Source organism: Balaenoptera ricei, chromosome 10 (genome assembly GCF_028023285.1).
Source record: "Balaenoptera ricei isolate mBalRic1 chromosome 10, mBalRic1.hap2, whole genome shotgun sequence".
Lineage (NCBI taxonomy): Eukaryota > Metazoa > Chordata > Mammalia > Artiodactyla > Balaenopteridae > Balaenoptera > Balaenoptera ricei.
Window position 1 is genome coordinate 80886421 of NC_082648.1, and position 24144 is coordinate 80910564.

At 38.7% G+C, this 24144-nt stretch overlaps 1 protein-coding gene across 4 annotated transcripts in view; it reads right to left on the minus strand.

The window, feature by feature from the left end:
* FGD6 (FYVE, RhoGEF and PH domain containing 6) overlaps positions 1-24144 on the minus strand; it is a 108866-nt gene that overhangs the window by 50092 nt on the left and 34630 nt on the right. For 3 of the 4 annotated variants that reach the window (XR_009505431.1, XM_059936685.1, XM_059936682.1), the window contains exons 3-5: positions 20006-20159; positions 5361-5428; positions 5247-5277 (exon numbers count right to left, since the gene is read on the minus strand). Coding sequence is in view for 3 of the 4 variants with exons in the window: in XM_059936685.1 (XP_059792668.1) it covers positions 5247-5277; positions 5361-5428; positions 20006-20159 (253 nt within the window). In the remaining variant the exon portion in view is untranslated. The remainder of the gene's footprint in view (positions 1-5246; positions 5278-5360; positions 5429-20005; positions 20160-24144) is intronic. The other variant, XM_059936683.1, reaches the window with a different exon arrangement.

Sequence of the window (24144 nt, forward strand, 5' to 3'; positions counted from 1 at the left end):
AGATGCTTCATTACGAGTACCACTTACCTACTACTTAACCAGCCCATCTTTGTTAAAAAGACCTCAAAGTCTCTAATCATTTTCTTTCAAAATATATTTTTTAAATCATGCTATTTAGACATTTAAAAAGTAAGCTTATAGATATGTCTATTAAACCAGTCTCCCATCAGAAAGCAAATAAGATAACAAAAGCAAAAAAACACTGTATCTTTTGTACTTAATTATATTAGATGTCTAAGGTGTTTTATCTGGAAAATGGCATTTATATACAATATAATAGCAACTTCTGGATTGGACAACTTCTGCTACAAAAGAGGAAAAGAAATATAAACAACTAGAGTTTCACCAAACCAAGTTTTATTCATCAGTTTCCTATCATTCATTTAACATACGAATTTAGGACGATACCAATAAACACAACAGATAAAAATCCCTGCTTTCATGGAGCTTACTTTCTAACGGAAGAAGAAACCTAGTAGGGTATTTTTCAGGAACAAATTTTATTTTGATTGATTTGAGTAAAAGCTTACTAAGATAACATTAAAACTAAATAGTATGGATTTTGACTGACATAAATACATTCTAAATAACAGCACTTTATCTTGAAGGACCTCCACTTAGCCTGCAGCTAAAACTAATTGGTGCCTAACAGTTTTTTGTATGATCACATTTAACCATTACACCAACTTTATGTGGTTATTATTATTCCCATTTTCCAGAAGAAAACAAGGCTTCATTAATTTGCCCAAGAGCACACAGTTAGTGGCAGAAGCAGAATTCTTAACCACTAACCAATTAGTCCCATTCATTCATTCAATAACATTTACTGGGGGCCTTCCACTGAATAGGAATGATGGGAGACTCTGAAGATACACGATATCTGCCCTCACCTAGCTTACATGTTAGTACAGGAGACCAAAAACAAACAAGTAAACAAACAGATATACAAAACATATGAAGTATCAAGAAGAAAAGAAACACAGGAAAGTTGAAGAGAAAAGGATGGTCAGTGAAGACCTCTCTGAGGAAGTCACATTAAGCCCAGACTGTAAGGAAAAAGAAAGAACTAGCTATGAACAAATGAAGGAAGGATGAACATTCTAGGAAACTGCATTGGCAAAATCTCTGAGCAGGAATAACTTTAGCACTGAACTAAGAACTGAAAGGAGGCTGGTATGGCCAGAACATGCTCTGCAAGTGAGAGAATGCCTTTCTCTCTTTCACCAACATTTCACCTCATTACTAAAGGCCAAATCACAGAGCACCTTACAGGCAGGGGGAACCATAATTTACTATCCAAACTAGATCATTTTTGACAGTAAAAGGGAGCTCTATTAATAATATTATGCTAAGACAATAACCAAGGTGGTCAAAAGCAGACTAGGACAGATGGTCATCCTACTTACAGGACTTGGTAAATAGCATGGTTTTTATTATATAATGCAATGAGAACCATTTAAAGGGTTTCTTTTGTTATTTTTTGTTCTATTTATTTATTTATTTATTTATGGCTGTGTTGGGTCTTCGTTTCTGTGCGAGGGCTTTCTCTAGTTGCGGCGAGCAGGGGCTCCGCCACATGCGGGATCCTCCCAGACCAAGGCTTGAACCCGTGTCCCCTGCACTGGCAGGCAGACTCTCAACCACTGCGCCACCAGGGAAGCCCCATTTAAAGGGGTTTTAAGCAGGGGAGTGACATGATCTCATATATATGTGTTAAGAAAATCACTCCTAATACTTTATATGAAAAAAAAATCTTTTAAGGAACAGATTGAAGGGGGGTAAGAATGGACATAGGAAGCCCAGTTAAAAGGCCGGTGCTGTTTTGAGTATGAGATGATATTCTGGACTAGGCTGGTAGCAGTAAAGAGGAAACAGAATCAGCAGGTTTGCTGATAGTTCAGCTGGAGAGGTGAGAGGGAGAAATGAAGCACAAATCCTAGTTTTCTGGCTTTGGCAGCTACATGGATGGCACTACTATTTTGAAAAGGGAAAGACTGCCTTTTAAGAATCCCTTTTTTCTTTGGACTCAACAGGGTAATGACTTAGAGACAATGTGTATATTGGACCTTTTTTCAAATCCAGGTCAAAGTCCAAGAGCTCATGGTAGGTACTGCAGAGTGAGGACCATATTACTTACAGTCTTGCTACTGCCTCTGCAGGCCCATTTTTTTCTCACAAACATCAGAAGAATCAAAGCCCTCAGCTAAGTTCACCAATTCTTAGAACCTTAAGTATATTTTAAATCACATAACCTCTACCCAAATCTAATTCCTCCCAATGTAATATGATAAAATTCATTAGATTTAAAAACACTTTTATGAGTTATAGCACCTGGTTCAGCAAATTCAAAACAAAGAAGTGATAGTGAGCTACAGTAACATATTAAAGTGATATATAAAGTGTTAACAAACTACTCTGATATATTAAACTTTTTAAAGTGTGGCTACTCTATTGGACAGTGCTGATACTGAAGATTTCTGTTTCACAGAAAGATCTATTAATGCTATTCTAGAGTCTCTAATATGGAAGACTATTAATGGGAAATCATATATAACTAAACAATAGCTTCTCCCAAGCCATGTGGATACCTGGTTGATTTCCAAAAATACCCACTGGATTATCTAAAGCCTGTTAGATATTTTAAAGCAGTCATATTCTATCATATAACACAGAAGTTAATCCATTTAGAGGAAATCAGATAGCAGGAGCGCTCAGGATTAAAACAATCCACGTGCTACCTTTATGGGGTACTTTTGGTAGAAGAGTAAATATGAGCCTTAACAGCATAGTGGGAGTGCTGGATTGAAACAAGAGATGCTTTTGGCTTCACCCACATTATCCTGGTGACAAACCCCTCCTAGTAATGGCTGAGAACCTGTTTAATGCCTGGTTGTTAAGATACCCGCTTATGTTGGGCTCTAGTGAGTTAACATTTGCACATACCAGACAGGATGTTAACATGAGGTTGGCAGATGATCTACTCTCACTCCTACATTAAAGGCTTAGGAGGTTTTGAAGATGTGCAAATCAAGGTGGGTTATGGATGATTCACTCTGTTCAACATCAGCGGGGAAGAGGCCAAGGCCATCAATCAGATCTGAGATAAGGGAAATATTTTGGTCTAATTGTCTATTTTTATAGGGCTTATGCTTTGTTCCAAAAATAGATAGGTAAGAACCAGGATATATATATATTTTAAAATCAAATAAACATACTGGTAAAGCTTTTAATTGCTCCTCTACCCACTGGAATCAGAACCTCCTTCATTAAAATGAAATTTTAATACGGGGAGAAAAGGGCATTTGAAAGGGACAGAATCGTGAAAAGTCTACTGCCTGGTAATATTAAAATGAATACTTCCCATTCATTGATGCTCTACAAGGGAAGAAGAAGAAGAAAATGTAACAGCAATTTGAGACCCTACCGTATATTGTACAATACTAGGTTCTTTCACATACTTTATTCCACTGATTCCTCACAACCTGAGAAATGGGTATTTTTATCCCCATTTTACAAATGAGGAAAGCTAGACCTAACAGGTCAAACAACTTTTTTTTTTTTTTTTTTTTTGCCCATGCCACGCAGCTTGTGGGATCTTAGTTTCCCAACCAGGGATCGAACCTGGGCCCTCAGAAGTGAAAGTGCAGAGTCCTAACCAGTGGACCGCTGGGAAATTCCCCAAACTTCACATACTTGGTAAGAAATACAATCTACTAAGCCAATGCTCCTCCAAGTATGGTCTACAAATTGTTATTGGTATGCAAGGTTTGATCAAATTGAACAGTGAAGTTAAACATAGCAATTTTTGCCTCTGTAAGTTTACTCATTCACTTGCAGATGCCTAAAATTTCCTTGGAGTGGTACTATTTGTATTTAAACATGTCTATCAGAAAATATGTCCAATAGATACAATTTGCTCATCCTAGAGATATGTTCTAAGTTTTCCAGAAAAACAGCAGTTTAGCATTTTCTTCTCCCCCTGCAATTGCTTGTACAATGGAGAAGGCTGGGGCACAGCAGCAAATGTATATGGAGTTTATTTTGCTAAGTCATTTATATTTATCAAGCTTATCATTAATTTTTGAATTGACAATATGCTTGTCAATAACTCTGGGTGACCAAATATTGCCATATATATATATATGAATTTTAAAAGGGAACTTTCCAATATAGTCAAGAGTTATATGAGGAGCTATTCATGGGAAAATAACTTCTCAAAACAAATTAGCAATGTTAAGAAATTTTTAAGAAAAAATTTCCAAAGCTAGAGATTTTTCACACAGGAATTAGGCCTCCATGTGTCTATTGGACCAAGTACAGAGCACAAGGGGATCATTTGGTGAATGATCCCGCCTTTAAGTATAACCCACTTTTCATATTTATATATCTATTAAAAAAAAAACACTGAAAATCATAGTCTTTGCAGAGACATAAATGGGTGTATATTTTGTAAACCTACTGTTTTTCAGCAATTCAGTTTAATATGATGTTAATAATTACCATCTAAGTAAACTTCTTGGATGGTAATTCAATTCATTTCCATTTCTTCTTTTATTGTTTCCTCTACTTCAACCTTTTCATTTGTTAAGTCTTAATATCTTGCCCAAATATAATTAAAATAAAGTAACACTAAAAGCATTTTAACTGCCAATGAGTAACGAAACTTGTGAAAACTTGCAGGTACAAAGGAGTGCATGAGAAAAATGAATATGCAGTCAGACACATAATTGTTTCCCAACAGGTTTGTTCAAGTTCACAATTACAAAAACTGAAAATAGACCTTTAAAAAGTTAGTTGTAAAAATGTCTATTTTAAGTGTCTTTCTAGGAGTTTGTTCAGTTAGAACAGTTTTAAACACTGATCATGACATTCTTTACCCATTGCTGTGCAAAATTCTACTGTAGCAGACATCTTCTGCAAATGCCCAAGAAGAAATATTATCCTTTCAATAACTCTTTATTATGAAGATAGAAAGTTTAAAGACTTTGGAAATACAGATATAAAGGCTCTATGTTTCAAAAATCATCTGGGTATACTACACATACATGAGATTAATACATTTTAGAAAATTTCTCTCTTCACATATGTGTGAATTTAAAAATATAATCATGTATTAGAAAGCACATACATGTATATACATGTTAATTTAAATATATTTAAGTTAATTATGCTGAACATATTGAGGGACAGGGAAAGATGTAAAAGTGGATAGTCTCAAACTTCAAGAAATATTAGCAGATACTTACAATATGCAAAAGTTTTAACACGTCCACAAACCTGTAAAAAACAGCAATGAGACATGTTTTAAATGAGTCAATGGGGAAACAAATAGTCTTCTGAATTGGAAACTGGATACCTACACTTTCTCTGAGCTCATGATCTCCTTGGCAATATGATGGACTTTACTTTTCATTCCAGTATCTTCACCCTGTGATAAGAGTGCATTAAGAAAACATGAACTCATAGAAGGATAATGAAGATCAGCTTGGAGCTAGTCAGACGTACATTCAAGCTCTGATACTTATAGGTTTCAATTAGAACACATTTCATACTATATAATGTCTCAGATGGCAAATGTGGAGGTTTAGATGTGGTTATTAAACCATGATACAGGATTTGCTGAGAGCAATCGGTAATCCTCACCATTATCAACAGTGGACTGATAGACTGCCCCAGGAGCCCCAGAGCCCTGGTGGGGCATACTGTCAATGGTTCAAAACTGAAGCCACATTCTGCAGCCACTGAAGCCTACAGATATCACATGATGTGAGTTCTTGGGGTGCACACAAATAATTTAAGATTAGGAAAGATTCAGTAGGCATGTATATGAGCACTTCACCCTTAGTAAAGCCACTCTTAAGTCAGGCAACTTAAGTGCCATCTGAAAAGTGCTCTTCACAGTCTATACCACACACATGCCAACATTATAGCCACAGGCACTCTCAACTTACTTAAAATCCCTTTTAGAAATATGCTCTTACAGTCAAGGCAGTTTTATTCTAAAGAGCTGAAAAGAATTTCTTTTAGTATGTATTGTATGGTGTGAAAATTAAAAGCTCTAGCAGGGACAAAAAATGTACACTTTTGAAAAAAAGAGAGGTGATTATGAATGAGGTCTCAATAGTTATGTGAGATTATTGTTGTAGTTGTTTTCATTTAAATACTGATAGAGCTGGCTTTGACTCCAGGGCAGTAGAGGAAAGGAGAGGAGTTTCTCTCCGTTTCTATTCTGGTGAAAGATCTGAACACTACATTTCCAGAGTGAAGGGCAAGAGAGTAAACAAGGAACAAGCAGTCATAAAATTTCAGGTATTACATGTAAGGTGAAAATTATGACTGCTGCCATTAGAAGGAAAGTGCACTGATGTTTCTGTTGAAGAAATGTCAGATCTGGTTTTAGAAAGAGGCCTCTACATTCATGCTGGCATTGGCAATACCAGGACCCAGTTATCTTGTGCTGCACAGAGTGCAGTTGGACAAGGCAATGTCAAAATAAGGGTAAAAAGTGACCATGACAGTCCAGTAGTCAGTCACTAATAAAATGACAGGAAAAAAATAATGATAGTGACTAATTCTTATTTATTTATTTAGGAAGTGAACTCTCAGATTATCTCAAAGTTTTACCCAATGTTTAAGTCTCTAAAAATAATAATAGTAACAGTGTGAAATAGTAGTCTTCTTTTCTAAACTGAAATCATGGCTAGGATGCTAGCACATCTGCTTACCTGAGCATCGAGGAAAAGACTATCTTATTTCTTTTTTTTTTTTTTCTTTTTTTTGTATCCATTTGCTTCCTCACACTGTCAGTCTTTCCCCATCCCCAGCAGGATAGAACAGTGCTGCGTGTGGTGGCCACGGGGGTGCCCCGCTCAGACAGCCCGTCAAGGGAACCTGCCGCAGGGAGCCCGGCTGACCGAGAGCCTCTAGCTGCTGCACATTCAGGGTCACCACAGCAAGAACATCAGGCCACGAGTCCCGCAGGCTGCCCCCAGCAAGGATGACCAGGAAAGGGTACTAGAGCCAGGCCCCCCTGCCTGATGCAGACCCCTTAGCAGCCTGATCAAGACTTTCTCAGAACTGCCTTGGCCTGAGGCTGCTCTCCCCCCAGTCCCTCCTCCCCTCTCTCCTAGCACAGGCCACACCTGCAGGGAAGTCAAAGGCTTTTCCTACCACTCCTGCTTCCTCCCTCCCTCCCTCTTTCCCCTCACAGGCAATTGCCCCAGTTAAGTCTCCTGCAAGTCCTGCTGCTGGTCTAACCTTCTTGGCATCTATGCCTAGGACACTGTAGGCAGTCAACAAGTACTGTGTGAACGCACAAACCTCTAGAAGGAGTGAGGCTGTGGAAAGTACATGAACTTTAAGTTGCAAGGATAGAAGTTTGGGTTCCTGCTCTGCCATACGTTATCTGTAACCTTAGGAAAGTTTCTGAGACCTGAGCCACAGCTTCATCATCTGTAAAATGAAGATAATACCACCTCTGGCAAGGGTTGTCAGGAGGATTAAACGAAATAGTTTACCTAAGTTCCCTAACAAAAGGTCTCATTAACAACTGTGAGCTCATTCTGCTCCTACCATTTAATGTAGCTACTTCTAAGAATCCTTTACCTTTCCCCTTCACCAAACTAAATACAGCCCCAAATAATCCTATACTCCCACTAGTGAATCCCTTGTTCAATTGAGCCTAACTGATGAATAAACTTTATTTTCATTCTTGACTTGCCTATGAGACGCTTAGTGTTTATTTTACTAGATTTTAGAAAGTGAAATCTCATTAGGGATAGGTATCTTAATACTCTGAAACTTAAGCTATTTCCCTAAAGCTTTAAGTAAAACATGCTTTAAAACAAACACACCAATATAAAATCTGAAACTGCAGTTGAGTACCAACTTCTTATGCCTGAGATTTTTAGAGCCTCTTTAAAAAATTTTTTAGGGGGACTTCCCTGGTGGTCCAGTGGTTAAGAATCCACCTTTCAATGCAGGGGACATGGGTTCGATCCCTGGTGGGAACTAAGATCCCACATGGTGCAGGGCAACTAAGCCCCAGCACCGCAACTACAGAGCCCATATGCTCTGGAGCTTGCACACGACAACTAGAGAGGAGCCCACGCACCGCAAGGAAAGATCCCACGTGCCGCAGCTAAGACCTGACACAGCCAAAAATAAATAAATAAATAAATTTTTTTAGGACTTCCCTGGCAGTCCAGCGGTTAAGACTCTGTGCTTCCATTGCAGGGGACACAGGACCCATCCCTGGTCGGGAGCTAAGATCCCACATGCTGTGTGGCCTGGCTCAGCCAAAAAAAAAAAAAATTATTTTTTTAAGTTTGTAGCCTTCTGGATTATGGTGTTTTCCAAGAAGATACAGTACACAGTGACTTTGTGTAGATTTCAGTTTAGCAGTTTTTAGAAAAAGACTTAAGCATGATAATGTATGCACTTGAATATGCATCCTATTTTAAAAAGCCTCCAGGCGGATAAACTAAATTATTAGTGGTAGTCACTCACAGTGGGGCAGGATTAGGAGGTGTGAGGATGAGGGAATCTTTTGTATGCTTCAGTTTTTACAGGACTGGCTACGTAAGTTGCAGGTCTGATGCAAAGTGAAATGTAGGCATCTTGTTCAAAATTATTAAGAATATCAAGATTGTGACAGTAGAGCATTAAATGAAGTGAGGGCCCTGTGTGACTGTACAGGTTGCTGGCTCATGACGCCTCCCTCAAGCCTTTATAATTTTTATTAACCTTATTTTTTATTGAGGTATAGTTGATTTACAATATTATATTAGCTTCAGGTGTATAACATAGTGATTCAAAATTTTTATAGATTATACTCAATTTAAAGGAATTATAAAATATTGACTATATCCCCTGTGCTGTGCAATATACCCCTGTAGCTTATTTATTTTGTACATAGTAGTTTGTGCCTCTTAATCCCCTACCCCTATCTTGCCTTACTTCATTATTTGGAAAAAAAATTGTTTTTACCTGCTTCCAGAATTTCAGTGTCAGAACCAATGTATAAAAATAGATGCAGTTTAATGAAAGGATGCTCAACATCACTAATCATTAGAGAAATGCAAATCAAAACTACAATGAGGTATCACCTCACACCAGTCAGAATGGCCATCATCAAAAAATCTACAAACAATAAATGCTGGAGAGGGTGTGGAGAAAAGGGAACCCTCTTGCACTGTTGGTAGGAATGTAAATTGATACAGCCACTATGGAGAACAGTATGGAGGTTCCTTAAAAAACTAAAAATAGAACTTCCATATGACCCAGCAATCCCAATACCCTGAGAAAACCATAATTCAAAAAGAGTCATATACCACAATGTTCACTGCAGCACTATTTACAATAGCCAGCACACGGAAGCAACCTAAGTGTCCATCAACAGATGAATGGATAAAGAAGATGTGGCACATATATACAATGGAATATTACTCAGCCATAAAAAGAAATGAAATTGAGTTTTTTGTAGTGAGGTGGATGGACCTAGAGTCTGTCATACAGAGTGAAGTAACTCAGAAAGAGAAAAACAAATACCGTATGCTAACACATATATATGGAATCTAAAAAAAAAAAAAAAAAAAAAGGTTCTGAAGAACCTAGGGGCAGGACAGGAATAAAGATGCAGATGTAAAGAATGGACTTGAGGACACGAGGAGGGGGAAGGGTAAACTGGGACGAAGTGAGAGAGTGGCATTGACATATATACACTACCAAACATGAAATAGATAGCTAGTGGGAAGCAGCCACACAGCACAGGGAGATCAGCACGGTGTTCTGTGTCCACCTAGAGGGGTGGGATAGGGAGGGTGGGAGGGAGATGCAAGAGGGAGGAGAAATAGGGATATATGCATATGTATAAGCTGATTCACTTTGTTATACAGCAAAAACTAATACATTGTAAAGCAATTATAACATTGTAAAGCAATTATACTCCGATAAAGGTGTTAAGAAAAAGTTATTATTAAAAAGAAATAGATGCAGTTTAACAATGAATGAAGCTCTTCTGAAAATTACAGTTTAATGATTTTTTAAAAGTATGTCTGTTTATGTTCTGTATACATTAAAACACTTTTATTAACTTAAAGCATTGGTGACATTTAAATGAGTAAATAGGAAGAGGATTCCTCAAGGTTTTACACCATGTTAAAATTTAGGTTTTTTTAATTATAATCATTTCTATTCTCATAAGAAGTCACACAGATATAGATATAAGAAATATAAGAACTTTATTTTTAGATTCTTTTTTTTAGTGTATCGAAAACCACTGAATCGAACATGGTAGTAGAAGTCCTGGAAGTGAAGGAGATGAAACACAAGGAATATATAAAGTCAGAATTGGACCAAGAGCAGAATCCCAAAGAACACCCATTTAAAACAGGGATTTGCCAAGCTTCAAAGTTGATTATTAGCAGAGTTGGGACGAGAACACAGATTTCCCAATATCTAACCCAGAAATTCTATTACACACTGAATCTCTCTTCATTATCTGCTGCTAATCATGGCATGTCCTTACAAACATTCACTGCTAAACATATACCCACGTATATCTCCTCTCCTCTCCCCTCAAGATTTTACAAATCCAAACATTCTGCAATATTTGGTTTAAATCTTTTTATGAAACAAATTATTATATATAACATTTAAGTTCCCCTCCTTCTCCAGGAGTAAACACTAACCTCACAGTGTGCATTTGTCGCTTCCATGTTTTCATATTTTACTACAGAAGAATTTACATACAATATCAAGAAATCCTAACCCTCCATCAGAATATAGGTATTGTCATCCAAAAAATATTCAAAGTAAGCTATGAAATCAACTACTTACAAAAATAATCTTATTTTTTTTTGGCCGTGCCGCACGTCATGCGGGATCTTAGTTTCTTGACCAGGGGTTGAACCCGTGCCCCTACATTGGAAGCACGCAGTCTTAACAACTAGACTGCCAGGGATGTCCCCAAAAATAATCTTTAAAGAACAATCAGTTATTAATTCAGAGTGAGTAACAGTCTGGTCTAATTAGCCTTGCTACTTGACTTTAGCTCTATTTTTTAAAGGGACAATTAGATAGATGAATTTTACCCCTATTCCCCATTCATTCCTCTTTTCTAAGACAGGTTGTTGAATGATTGCTACTAAAACGTTGGATAAGTTCTGCTCAGCTGAACAACTCCATTCACTTACCTTTTAAATGACATGTAGATAACATTCCTCAGGAAGCAGTCCTAAGCACAGCCTGATCTTAAAGGCCATGTATCAGTCATGCACTAATAACCATGACTATGTATGCCATACACGTATACACACACAGATAACTGTTATTTTGAAAAATATTTTAGCAAATCAATGCTTTCTAACTATTATAATGATTTCTCTATGTCGTCTGTAGCTAGGAAGGAAGTTTAAGATTTGTAAAATACAGTATGTCTTTTAAAAATTAGAAAGCCAGAAGAACTGCATTAAAAATTAAAAACAGAAACCTAAACCACCGAAAGAACTGAAGCCTTGGTACTGCACGCTCCATTTTCAAATGATGTGAGGTTCCTTAAAGGTCAAGAGGAGGTTTTATTACTAGCTCTAAATAAATCTAGGCACACTACAGGTGCTGAAACATTTAATAAGTAGAACCACTTAAAATGTGTATCAGCTCTATCCAAAATTTTCAAGTAGATGTACCTTACTTTTGGCATCTACCTTTTATTTCCTTTCCTCTTTTTATCACTCTCCCCTTGTTAAGACTCTACTCTGAACCTTTTTTTTCCCCCCTCTTCAGGACCTTGCTCTGCCGGGGCCTGGGTTAAAGAGAATTGTGCAGAGTGACTCCATAATAATGTTATCCCTAGGCAGATATTATAGCAGGGGACAACAATACTTTAACTTAGGAGAACAACTATGGTGGGCCTGACATTCCTCCTTTGTAAAATTAGAGTGTTGAACTTTCAACCTTAAAATTCTGATATTTAAACATTAAATATCTCAGATCTCAGGTGTTGCATGGCAAGTCAGTGAGACAAAGGGTGACAGTGATTCAGAGGCAGCACTGGGAATGGTGACTATAAAGTATGTGTTTCTTTTCTAGAAGCTGAGATTATAAATTTTGGGGAAAAAATGGTAGGTACTGGCATAAAGACAGATGTGTAGATCAATAGGAAAAAAATTGAGAGAAGTAAACCCTTAAATTTATGGTCAATGGATTTTTTTTAACTTCTTTTTTTAATGTATTTATTTATTTATTTGGTTGCCCCGGGTCTTAGTTGTGGCTTGCAGGCTCCTTAGTTGTGGCATGTGAACTCTTAGTTGTGGCATGCATGTGGGATCTAGTTCCCCAACCAGGGATCGAACTTGGGCTCCCTGCATTGGAAGCACGGAGTCTTAACCACTGCGCCACCAGGGAAGTCCCTGGTCAATGGATTTTTGACAAAGTTGTCAAGGCAATTCAACGGAAAGATAGTTGGGGTTTTTTTCTTTATTTTCAACAAATGGTTGAAAATTGCTGGAACAACTGGATATCCACAAGCAAAAAGATGAATTTATACTCTACCTGACACCATATACAAAAATTAACTGAAAATTTATCATAGAGTTAAATGTAAGAGCTAAAGTTATAAAGCTTCTAGAAGAAAATCTTGGGCTTCCCTGGTGGTGCAGTAGTTGAGAATCTGCCTGTCAATGTAGGGGACACGGGTTCGAGCCCTGGTCTGGGAAGATCCCACATGCCGCGTAGCAACTGGGCCTGTGAGTCACAACTACTGAGCCTGCGTGTCTGGAGCCTGTGATCTGCAACAAGAGAGGCCGCGATAGTGAGAGGCCCGCGCACTGCGATGAAGAGTGGCCCCCGCTCGCAGCAACAGGAAGCCCACGCACAGAGGCGAAGACCCAACACAGCCATAAATAAATAAATAAATAAATAAATTTATTAAAAAAAAAAAAAAGAAAGAAAATCTTTGTGACTTTGGTTTAGGCTAACAGTTTTTAGATATAACACCAAAAGCATGATCCATAAAAAAAAATATATTGATAGACTGAACGTCATACGTTAAAATTTTTTATGCTTCAAAAGACACCATAAAGAAAATAAAAAGAGGACTTTCCTGGTGGTGCAGTGGTTAAGAATCCGCCTGCCAATGCAGGGGACACGGATTCGAGCCCTGGTCCAGGAAGATCCCACATGCTGCAGAGCAACTAAGCCTGTGCGCCACAACTACTGAGCCCACGCGCCACAACTACTAAAGCCTGTGCACCTAGACCCCGAGCTCCGCAACAAGAGAAGCCACCGCAGTGAGAAGCCCGCACACTGCAATGAAGAGTAGCCCCCACTCGCCGCAACTAGAGAAAGCCCACGCAGCAACAAAGACCTGACACAGCCAAAAATAAAATAAATAAAATAAATTTTTAAAAAAAAGAAAAGATAAAGATAAGCCATAGGTGAGAAAAAATATTTGCAAATCATGAATTTTGTATCCAGAATACATAAAAAATTCTTATAATTCAATAAAACTCTGTTAAAAATGGGTAAAAGAGGTGAATAGACATTTCACTAAAGAAGATTTAAGAAGAGCCAATAACTATATGAAAGATGTTTAACATAATTAGTCATCAGGGAAATGCATTAAAACCACAATGAGATATCACTGCATACCCACAGAATGGTATAATCAGAATTCAGAAAATAACGAGTATTGGTGAGTATATGGAGAAACTGGAACTTCATGGTAGCCCTTACTCACATATTGTGATTTAGGGTTTTAGCTGTCTCCTAATATCACTGAAGGCAGAGTTTATATTTCTTATCCTCCTTGTTATTCTGAGATCATTCCCAAAAGGAAGAATGTACCATTTTTACTCCATCATTAAAAAATCTGACATTAGTAATTCAGTATCCATAATTTGATAGCAAGGTTAGTAGTAGAAAACAGCTCCACCGTCAGCTAATTCATTGCTCTACAGCTGTCTGAAAACATTACTGATCACTAGAACCACCAGGCAGCTCTTAAATTTCAGATTCCTAGGTAACTGTCTTGGAAATTCTGATTTCATAGTGCTGAAACAGGGCATGAAAGTAGATGTTAGAAGAGGAGATTAAAGATAAATAAGAAATAGCTCCAACCTTCAAGAAGTGAACAAGGGATCAAACCATATATACAAATAACTATGCATAAGGAAAACTATGAAATGTGCTGATATCTTGAAGGAGGGAAGGATCATAATCAGGTAGTGGTGTAATCATAATCAGGAAAAGATTCATAAAGAATAAAGCATTTTAGGGGCAGGACAGGAAAAAAGACACAGATGTAGAGAATGGACTTGAGGACACGGGGAGGGGGAAGGGTATGCTGGGACTAAGTGAGAGAGTGGCATGGACTCATATACACTACCAAATGTAAAACAGATAGCTAGTGGGAAGCAGCCGCATAGCACAGGGAGATCAGCTCGGTGCTTTGTGTCCACCTAGAGGGGTGGGATAGGGAGAGTGGGAGGGAGAAGCAAGAGGCAGGAGATATGGGGATATATGTATATGTATAGCTGATTCCCTTTGTTATAAAGCAGAAACTAACACACCATTGTAAAGCAATTATACTCCAATAAAGATGTTAAAAAAAAAAAAAAAAAGAATAAAGCATTTGATGGCCTTCAGTCACTCGTTGCTAGGTACTGTATATACCTACTGACCAAAGCCAGAAACCTGGACTCTACTTTCTTCTCCACACTCTATGATCACAATTAAGTTATCAAGCCCTGTTGATTTGTGCTTCTGAATATTTTATTAATCCTTTCCTCTCCTTCCATATTGCCTCCTTATTTCTTGCCTACATTACTGCAGTAACCTAAGTGGCTTCCTTGCTCTAGATTTACCCCACTGTAACCCATTCTCTCCACGGCCACCAGAGTACTAGTTTCTAAAATGCAAATATAATCACATTAGTTCTCAGGTTGAGCTACATTAGCAGCTCCCTATCACCTATGGGCAACAAAGACTGAACTTTCTTTGCTATGTTTAGAAGACACTCCACAATGTGTCTAGTTATCTCCACTAGTTTCATTCCTACTCCTCCACGCTGTGTATCCAGCCTAATTGCAACCACCACGTTGCAACTCCAAGTGTGCTCTGCCTTTACATGTCTGTCCTTCTGCTTCAACATCCCTCCTCACCACCTCCCCCTCTCCCAAAGATTTCTGCTTGTCATATTTCAACTCATCCTTTAAGGTGACAGGCACTCAAAGGATTCCTCCTTTATGAAGCCTGCCTTGATATTCTCTCCCTACCATCCCCAAATGACAATATTATTCTCTTTGTTTTTTAAATTTTTTTGGCCGCACCGCTCAGCATGCGGGATCTTAGTTCCCCAACCAGGGATTAAACCCACGCCCCTTGCAGTGGAACTGCAGAGTCTTTAACTGCTGGACTGCCAGGGAAGTCCCAAGATTATTCTCTTATTAGTGGAGAATTTTTAGGGCTTAACCCAGTGGATTGTGTTTATTTGCTGACACGTCTGAATTCTCTCTAGTCTGTAATCTTATTCACCCTTGCCCCCTTCTGTGCAGACCGCAGAGCCTGGTTCATTATGCACTTAAGATGCCTGAATAAGCAAGTGTACAAGGGTGGCTGCCACCTTCTCAGAATCTAAGACCAGAGCACATTGCTTTTGAATATGTGTTGAGTAACATGAATATGTAAACTGAAACAAACAAAAAGCTCATTATAGCTATTTCATCATGTAAAAGAGTAGGGTGTTGGACTAGACGATTAAGGCCTTTTGCAATTCTAAAATTCTAGGAGTCTGTGTATTCTATTGTCTACTTTACCTTTTAAAGTAGGAAGACTACAGAGCTAGAGAGGGACAGTCACTATCAGAAAATGATTCAGTGGATTACAACCATTTTCAAAATAGACAGAAAGTCAAAGATAACCAAAAACCAAAACAAAATAAAAAGCTCTATATTAACTTCAACTTGTAAGAACGATTCCGACCCAAGTCAAACAATGATGTAAAACTGCGAGAGAGAGGCCTTATTTGGTATCTTAACTTCTCAGTTAATGAAAGTCCTCACTTAAATTACAACGCATTTCAAAGGAGACTGCCTGTTAAATAAATGCATCTACCCAAAGTATACAGTCATGGAAGTTGAAACATGGGCCACAAATGAAATTACTTTGTCAAGGCCATAAAATAATTCAAACAAATTCCAAAACAGAACCTTTGATCTGAAATCCAGTTTTATGTTCCGATCTCCTGATAACAGCCCAGACCCAGCTTTGTAAATTCTTAACTCTGTTCTCTTCTTTTCATATTTGTTCACTACAAGTAAAATTCAGTGAAATTTATCCATTAGTTTTAAACAGAATTCATAAAAGGCCTCTGCTATATTACTCAAGAGTTCTACTAAAAAGCAAAAAACTGAACAACCATATCTGCCTGAGAAACATCTCCTTATCATCAAATTATCCCCAAAATGAGGTGACACATGATTAACTTTTAAAAAACAATATTCTCTTAGGTTTTCGCCTCTCTTCGTGAGGGTATATATCAGATGAGCTATTTTACAAAGAAAATTTGGGGGTAAAAAAGGCAGGGAAGTCAATATTTAGGAGGGGTGAACAGTGGTGAATATTCTAACCACAATGAAGCAGAATGAATAGATCTCATTTTTAAACGATCATTTATTAAGCACTGAAAGTAAAGATCAAAAAATATAAAATTAAAAACTTGGAGGAAAAAAAAAAAATTAGCATGGCTATTCACCCCCACCCCAAATATGTTCCATCAACATCAGTCAGTTTCTGGGGACTTCCCTGGTGGTCCAGTGGCTAAGACTCCATGCTCCCAATGCAGGGGGCCCGGGTTCGATTCCTGGTCAGGGAACTAGATCCTGCATGCCGCAACTAGGAGCCTGCATGCCACAACTAAAGATCCCTCAGGCTGCAACTAAAGATCCCGCAGGGTGCAACTAAAAGATCCCACGCGCCACAACTAAAGTTCCCGCATGCCTCAACTAAAGATCCTGCGTGCTGCAACTAAGACCCAGCGCAGCCAAATAAATAAATATTTAAAAACAAACAAAAAAAATCATTCAGATTCTGGGGCTTATACCAAGTTATTAGCAGAGACAGATTTTGGTTAAAAACCTCAGTTCAGGAGGTTCCAAGGCAAGTTACTTAACCTGTTTTTAAAACTCCTTTTCTTCATGTGAAAAGGAGAAAAACAGTACATATGTTAGATCTATATCCTAGGATGATTTTGAAGATTAAATGTAATAACCTGCACATAGATAAGCACAGGCACACAGGTGTGGTGCAGCGGTAATTTTCTTCCTTTAATGGTGGTACTTTTATCTTTCCAGGAGTAACTTTTTGAACATCAGCTTGCTTTTCCTTCACAAAGTTAAGACAAGGGCACAGCGGCACATGTTCTTTCTTTTCTCCTCCTACTAAGACTGAGTCTGGCACTTTCATGAGGGAATGTTACTGGCATCTAGACACGTATCAGTGATATGCCCATTATATGTCCATGGAATATGGTACCTGTTATGGTTTGAACTATGTCCCTCCAAAATAAATGTTCAAGTCCTAACCCCCAGGACCTCAGAATGTGACCTTATTTGGAAACAGGGTTGTTTCAGATGTAATCAGTAAGTTAAAATGAGGTCATATTGGATTATGGTGGGTACCTAATCTAATCTGATTGTTGTCCTTATAAGAAGAGGAGACACAGCCACACACACATGAAGGGAGCACACCATGTGACGATGGAGGCAGAGTTTGAAGTGCTGTAGCTATAAGCCAAGGAACTCCAAGGATTGCCGGCAAACCACAAGGAAGAAGAAAGAAAAGATTCTCCCTTACAGGTTTCAGAGAGAGCATGGCCTTGCCAACATGTTGATTTTGGAATTCTGACCTCCAGAACTGTTAAACAATAAATTTCTGTTTTCAAGCCACTCGGTTTGTGGTACTTTGTGACGACTTCCCTAGGAAACTAATACAACCTACCACAAACACAATTATAGAAGTATATTATACATTTTTTTTTTAAATTTATTTATTTTATTTATTTATTTTTGCCTGCATTGGGCCTTCGTTGCTGTGCAAGGGCTTTCTCTAGTTGCGGCGAGCGGGGGCTACTCTTGGTTGTGGTGTGCAGGCTTCTCATTGCGGTGGCTTCTCTTGTTGCTGAGCATGGGCTCTAGGGTGCACAGGCTTCAGTAGTTGTGGCACGCAGGCTCAGTAGTTGTGGCTTGTGGGCTCTAGAGCACACGGGCTTAGTTGCTCTGTGGCATGTGGGATCTTCCCGGACCAGGGCTCGAACCCGTGCCCCCTGCATTGGCAGGCAGATTCTTAACCACTGCACCACCAGGGAAGCCCTATACATGTTTAATGTGCATAAACTTTCTTGACTTACGAAATGTTTTGGCAACTATTATCCTGTTTGAGCCTCAGAACGACATTATTGTCCCATTGTATAAATTGAGAAATTGAAAATCAAAGAAGTTATAAAAGAAGGTCTCTTCCTATGCTTCTACACCAAAGACTTCTTCTTTTAGAAACTGCTATCACCTTCTTTCCTTGAGTTATTAGTTGGCTAAAGCCACATTTGTGGCCCATCCTGGGCTGATGTACATAGGACTACATGATATGCATGACTCTGTACTAATCTTCCACTTAGCACTATCATTTCCCCTTTATCAGGATTTTTAATTTTCTTTAACAACTTTATTGAGATATAATTTGCATTCCATACAATATATTTTTGCACTTTTAAAGTGTATAATTCAATGGTTTTTAATATATTCAGGGTTGTGCAACCATCACCGCAATCTAACTTTAGAACATTTTCATCACCCCCCAAAAGAAACTAGTGGTTACTCCCAACTCCACGATCCAATACTTTACAGCATAGAGATGAAGTCTTGCAAGTAATAAATAACAAAAAGTCATTGAGTTCTTACCATGTGCTAGACAGTATTCCAAGACTGTACACACATCAACTAATTTAGTTGTCACAATTCTATGAGATAAGTACTATGTTTTTCCCCTTTTCCCAAAATAAGTACTATCTTTTTCTTCATAACATGGGGCTCTTTAGCCTAAAGAGGTTAAATAATTTGCCCAAGGTTACTCAGACCATAGGTGGTGGCACTAGAATTTAAAACTAGACAATTACACAACATGTGCCCTTCATTTAAGGCTGAAAATGAGTTTAAACAAAGCAAAAATATATTAAGCAGGAAGCATAATGGTTTGATAATTATGACATAGGAGTTAAGTGACATGGATTTTCTCTATGGCTTGATATGCTTGCTATATGAATCCTTTCAAATTCCATCCTCCTGTAACATTTTTAACACATTCTGGGGATATTGCTGATATACTAATTTTTTCCATTGTAATTATTTATTTATTCAAAGAATTATAATTTAAAATGAAATAGATACTCATATCAAACTAGAGAAACAATATAATGAACCCCCATGTATCTGTGACACATCTTAAATAATTACCAGTACATGGACAATCCTGCTTCATGTATACAGAAAACACACACATACTGGATTATTTCAAAGCAAATCCTGATGTACTGCTGACAGCAATCTTTATTCTATCCCTAAAAAGATTTGAATGAGTCTGAAATGCATCTAATGCCTTTCTTTCCAGTAGAATCACCGGCAGTTCAAGGAGCAATCCTAAAAGGGGTTTTTGTTTTCAAAAGAAAACCAATGGACATTACCAAAAATAATTTCTCAAAAATTACTAAATAATCTCGAAGCGATACATTCTTGGAAATATGAAAACATCTCAGGCACCACATTATAGCAGGAATTAAATTTGAACTAGAAAGAGGTTTTATAAGTTTAAAAAAACTAAAACTAAACTAAAAACTAAACTAAACTAAAAAACTAAGCAGGGATTTTATGCCTATCATGTTAATAAATATTACTTCTGAGTGTCCTGAGAGGCCAATAAACACAAAAGTAGAAATATTTAAATACCAACAACATACTTGTTTATCTTCCAGCAGGTCAGGCTCCCCTTTACTAGAAGCAGAGCTGACATTGTCTTCATCAGAACTGTTGATGACTTCCTCTTCATCTGAAGGAAGGTCACTAAGAGGAAGGTCCAAATCATTGTGTCCCTCCTGGGATGCTCCAGAACTGCTGCAATAGAAAGCATCTCATTAGTCACCTTTGAGAACAAGGAATGCTACCAAAAACAAATTGTGTGATGTAAGCAAGGCACACCTAAGGGATTTGGAGGGATGAAAAGAGTCAGATCAACAAAACTCTCCCTTCCCTTTCCCTATCTCAGTTGTCAAAAACCCAAATTACTTTTGGGTTTAAAATGGATCATCTTGAAAAACATGTATTTTTACAAAAAACTAGTGAATGTAACATAAAAGAAGCAGACTCACAGATACAGAGAACAAACTAGTGGTTACTAGTGGCAGGGGGCAGGTACAATATATTGGGTGTAAGATAGACTCAAACGTATTATACAACATGGGGAATATAGCCAAATGTTTTGTAGCAACTGTAGATGGAAAGTGACCTTTAAAAATTATATAATTTTTTAAAAATTATTTATTTATTTATTTATTTTTGGCTGTGTTGGGTCTTCGTTTCTGTGCGAGGGCTTTCTCTAGTTGCGGCAAGCGGGGGCCACTCTTCATGGCGGTGCGTGGGCCTCTATCGTGGCCTCTCCTGTTGCGGAGCACAGGCTCCAGATGCGCAGGCTCAGTAGTTGTGGCTCATGGGCCTAGTTGCTCCGCAGCATATGGGATCTTCCCAGACCAGGGCTCGAACCCGTGTCCCCTGCATTAGCAGGCAGATTCTCAACCACTGTGCCACCAGGGAAGCCAAAAATTATATAAATTTTAAAAATTAAAAAAAACCAACATGTATTTCTGTGATAGGAAGGTGGGTAAGGAGCAAGTTTCCCAGCTGCCCCCATCCTATCCCTTAACTCTAGACAATCAGGTCTCTACTAGCACAAACCAAAAAGCCTCACAGGAGGTGAGCTGGGTTACCAACCATGTTCACGTTCCAACATTAGAAGAGGTGCTGTTTCTTTGGGCCTCAGTGGTTTGCTTTTGTTTTTTTTTAAAAAGCAAGTAACAAATCTACAAGGACTGGGAGGTAATGATGATGATCACAATGTACTATTGTGGACATGTGCCCACCTCTCTGGTTATCGCCAATTGCTTTTCATGTAACCACATCACAAGACATGGGAAGGAATGAGGATGGGCACAAATTCTCCAGCTTACTCCAGACCGGCTAAATCAGAAACCCTAGAGGTGCAGGACCCCTAAGGGATACAGGCTAAAGTTTGAAAACCCCTGTACCAGGCCATTTACCAACTGCTTCTCACCAGCCTGTCATCAACAACATTTCTCAGATCTAACATTTTTTAGATCTCTTGAATCTAAAAGCCACTGTTGCAGTCCAATCTGTGGGGGGAAATTCCATAGGAAAGTTCCCAAGAAAGGCAACAGAAATAATTCTTTCTAGATTTAGTTGTAAAGGGTCAGGAACAAATTGCCTGTAGCAACTGCTTTCCTGTCTGCAGTCAACAAGAATACCTGCAGAGGACTTCCCTGGTGGCGCTGTGGTTAATAATCCGCCTGCCAATGCAGGGGACACAGGTTTGAGCCCTGGGCTGGGAAGATCCCACATGCTGCGGAGCAATGAAGCCCATGTGCCACAACTACTGAGCCTGCACTCTAGAGCCCGTGAGCCACAACTACTGAGCCCACGTGCCACAACTGCTGAAGCCCACGCACCTAGAGCCTGTGCTCCACAACAAGAGAAGCCACCGCAATGAGAAGCCCGTGCACCGCAACGAAGAGTAGCCCCTGCTCGCCGCAACTAGAGAAAGCCTGTTCGCAGCAACAAAGACCCAATGCAGCCAAAAATAAAGAAAGAAAGAATACCTGCAGAATAGAAGAGTCAGGAAAAGATCCATAGAAAATCGTCAGGGGAAATACTCAGGCAGAATAAAGAGACAGTTGCATTTCACTCTGGCAGGTTCCTTTCCCAGGTCATGGGCAGGTCACTCAACTGCCAAGCTTCCTACAAGTTATGAGAATTTCTACTGGGAATCTTAAAAGCTGAAGATAAATTTTCTTCCAGTTCCTGATTACACATTGTAGGATACAGACTTGCCTCAGAAGTCATTCCTGGAGCCCGACAGTTACACAAACCAGTTGGATGGAGGCAGAATGCCAAAAGGAACACTTCCTTCTGCTAAAGATGGGGTTTCCTATTACTCAGTGGCTGGGGAACTCAGGGAATCATATCACAGCTTCAATTAGGTGGGTGCATATCTTATCATAGCTCCCCATGACATGGAGAAGACTCACCCCTGGGGTGGGGTGGGGGGTGGAGAACAGAAGCTTTCTAGTCAAATCACTGGCAAGATTCACTTGTCTCTGGGTGCAGGGATAGGAGCCCAACCCAGCTGGGAAATTAGTTGATTTAGATGACTGACAGTAAATGAGAGTTAGGATGTACAGACTGCAGGATCCATCCATATAAATAGAAGAAAATATACCTTCAACCTGTTTTTATCTTAATTCTTTATCTCTTCAACTCTAAAGAGATACTCTGAAACTCTGCTACTCAAAACATATTCAATCTATTAGCAGCTTCAGCATTACCAGGAAGCTTTTTAGAAAAATAAAACCTCAGTCCCTGCCCCACCCCACTGAATCAGAATCTGGTTGCAACAAAACCCCAGTAATTTGATTTTTTGGATCAGCCCATCTGTGAGCTCTTTTGGACTCAACAGTGTAAAAATTTCAAATAATCAGTAATAGGGCTGTGGCACCTGTGAGGAAATGTAGGTTTATTTTGTCTAAAGAGCACTCAGAGGTGTTTCCTAGATCAACATTCAGAGAGCTATGATTAAGAAGATAGTAACCAGTTAGTTGCCACATCCATTTAGGGATATAAATGTTTACAAAAGTTAACAGTTAAGAACAAGGGGACAAATAAATAAATAAATAAGCTTTAAATATTAAAAACATGGATCAAAACATACCGCCATAAAACTGTGGGAGATTTTAGTTCTGAAAATTGCTTACCTACAGAAAACCTTCCCTGACTGCCCCCTCCCTATCACAAATTAGTTTACCTGGCTTTTCTCAATCCTACGTGATCTTACTCAGTGGTATATTTGTTTCTCTCATGAAAATGTGAACTCCCAAGGACAAGGAAATTCTCTTTTTCAGTTGAATCCCCAGCATACTACTTGATATGTAATAGGCACTCAACAAATTTTTACTGAATGAACAAAATGATATTAGAAACCAAGGTGTATTAAATTTCAGAACTTCCAATAGTATATATGGTAGTGGTGATCACAAAGAAAGGTTTGGGGGGAATACTGGAAAAACTGTATGGTTTAAAGGAGAAGGGACATCTGGACATCATAATCAATGGTGTAGAAGTGGGAATGTTGGTATTCACAAAACAAACAAAAAAAACATTTTGGCTACAAGTGGAATCTCCTGTAAGTAATTAACAGAAAACAAGCTTGGAGAAGACAACAGGTGCCAGGCTGTCAAAGAGCATGAACAATAGCTAAGAAGTTTATACTCATTTTGTAGGCCTTCAACGAGGAGACTCAAATCTTCCAGTAGACCTCAAAGATTTCCTTACTATACCTCCAAGCTTGTCACTACCATACTTCTTTCTTGTTAGTGCCAACAGAGAAGAGAAGGGCACCTCTTCGGTCAGTCAAGCTTTGTAAGCACAGCACCTTCCCCCCCACCCCCACCAACCAGAGGAAAGGATATCCTTGTTTATTAGCATCAGTGAGATCACCTTGATGATCTCACAGCTTAAGTCGAAGCTAAAGGAGCTCCCCCCATACCTGAATGGTAAACAGTAGAAACCAATTATGATTTCTGAAGCTTAGGAGGGAGGAAAGTGAGTACAGCAAAATGGGGTCTTAGGAGTATTATTCTTGTAACCCAAAACCAATGAACTAAGGGTGAAATGGAGGTAGGCACAGTGACAGAAGTGGAGGAAGATCTAGGAGTTAATTTCAATAGTGCAGGCAGCCTGAGCCAGGGTGGCTACATCAGGAATTGAGAGGAAGGGCTGTATGTAAGAAGAAGAAAAATCACCAGAGCTAGGG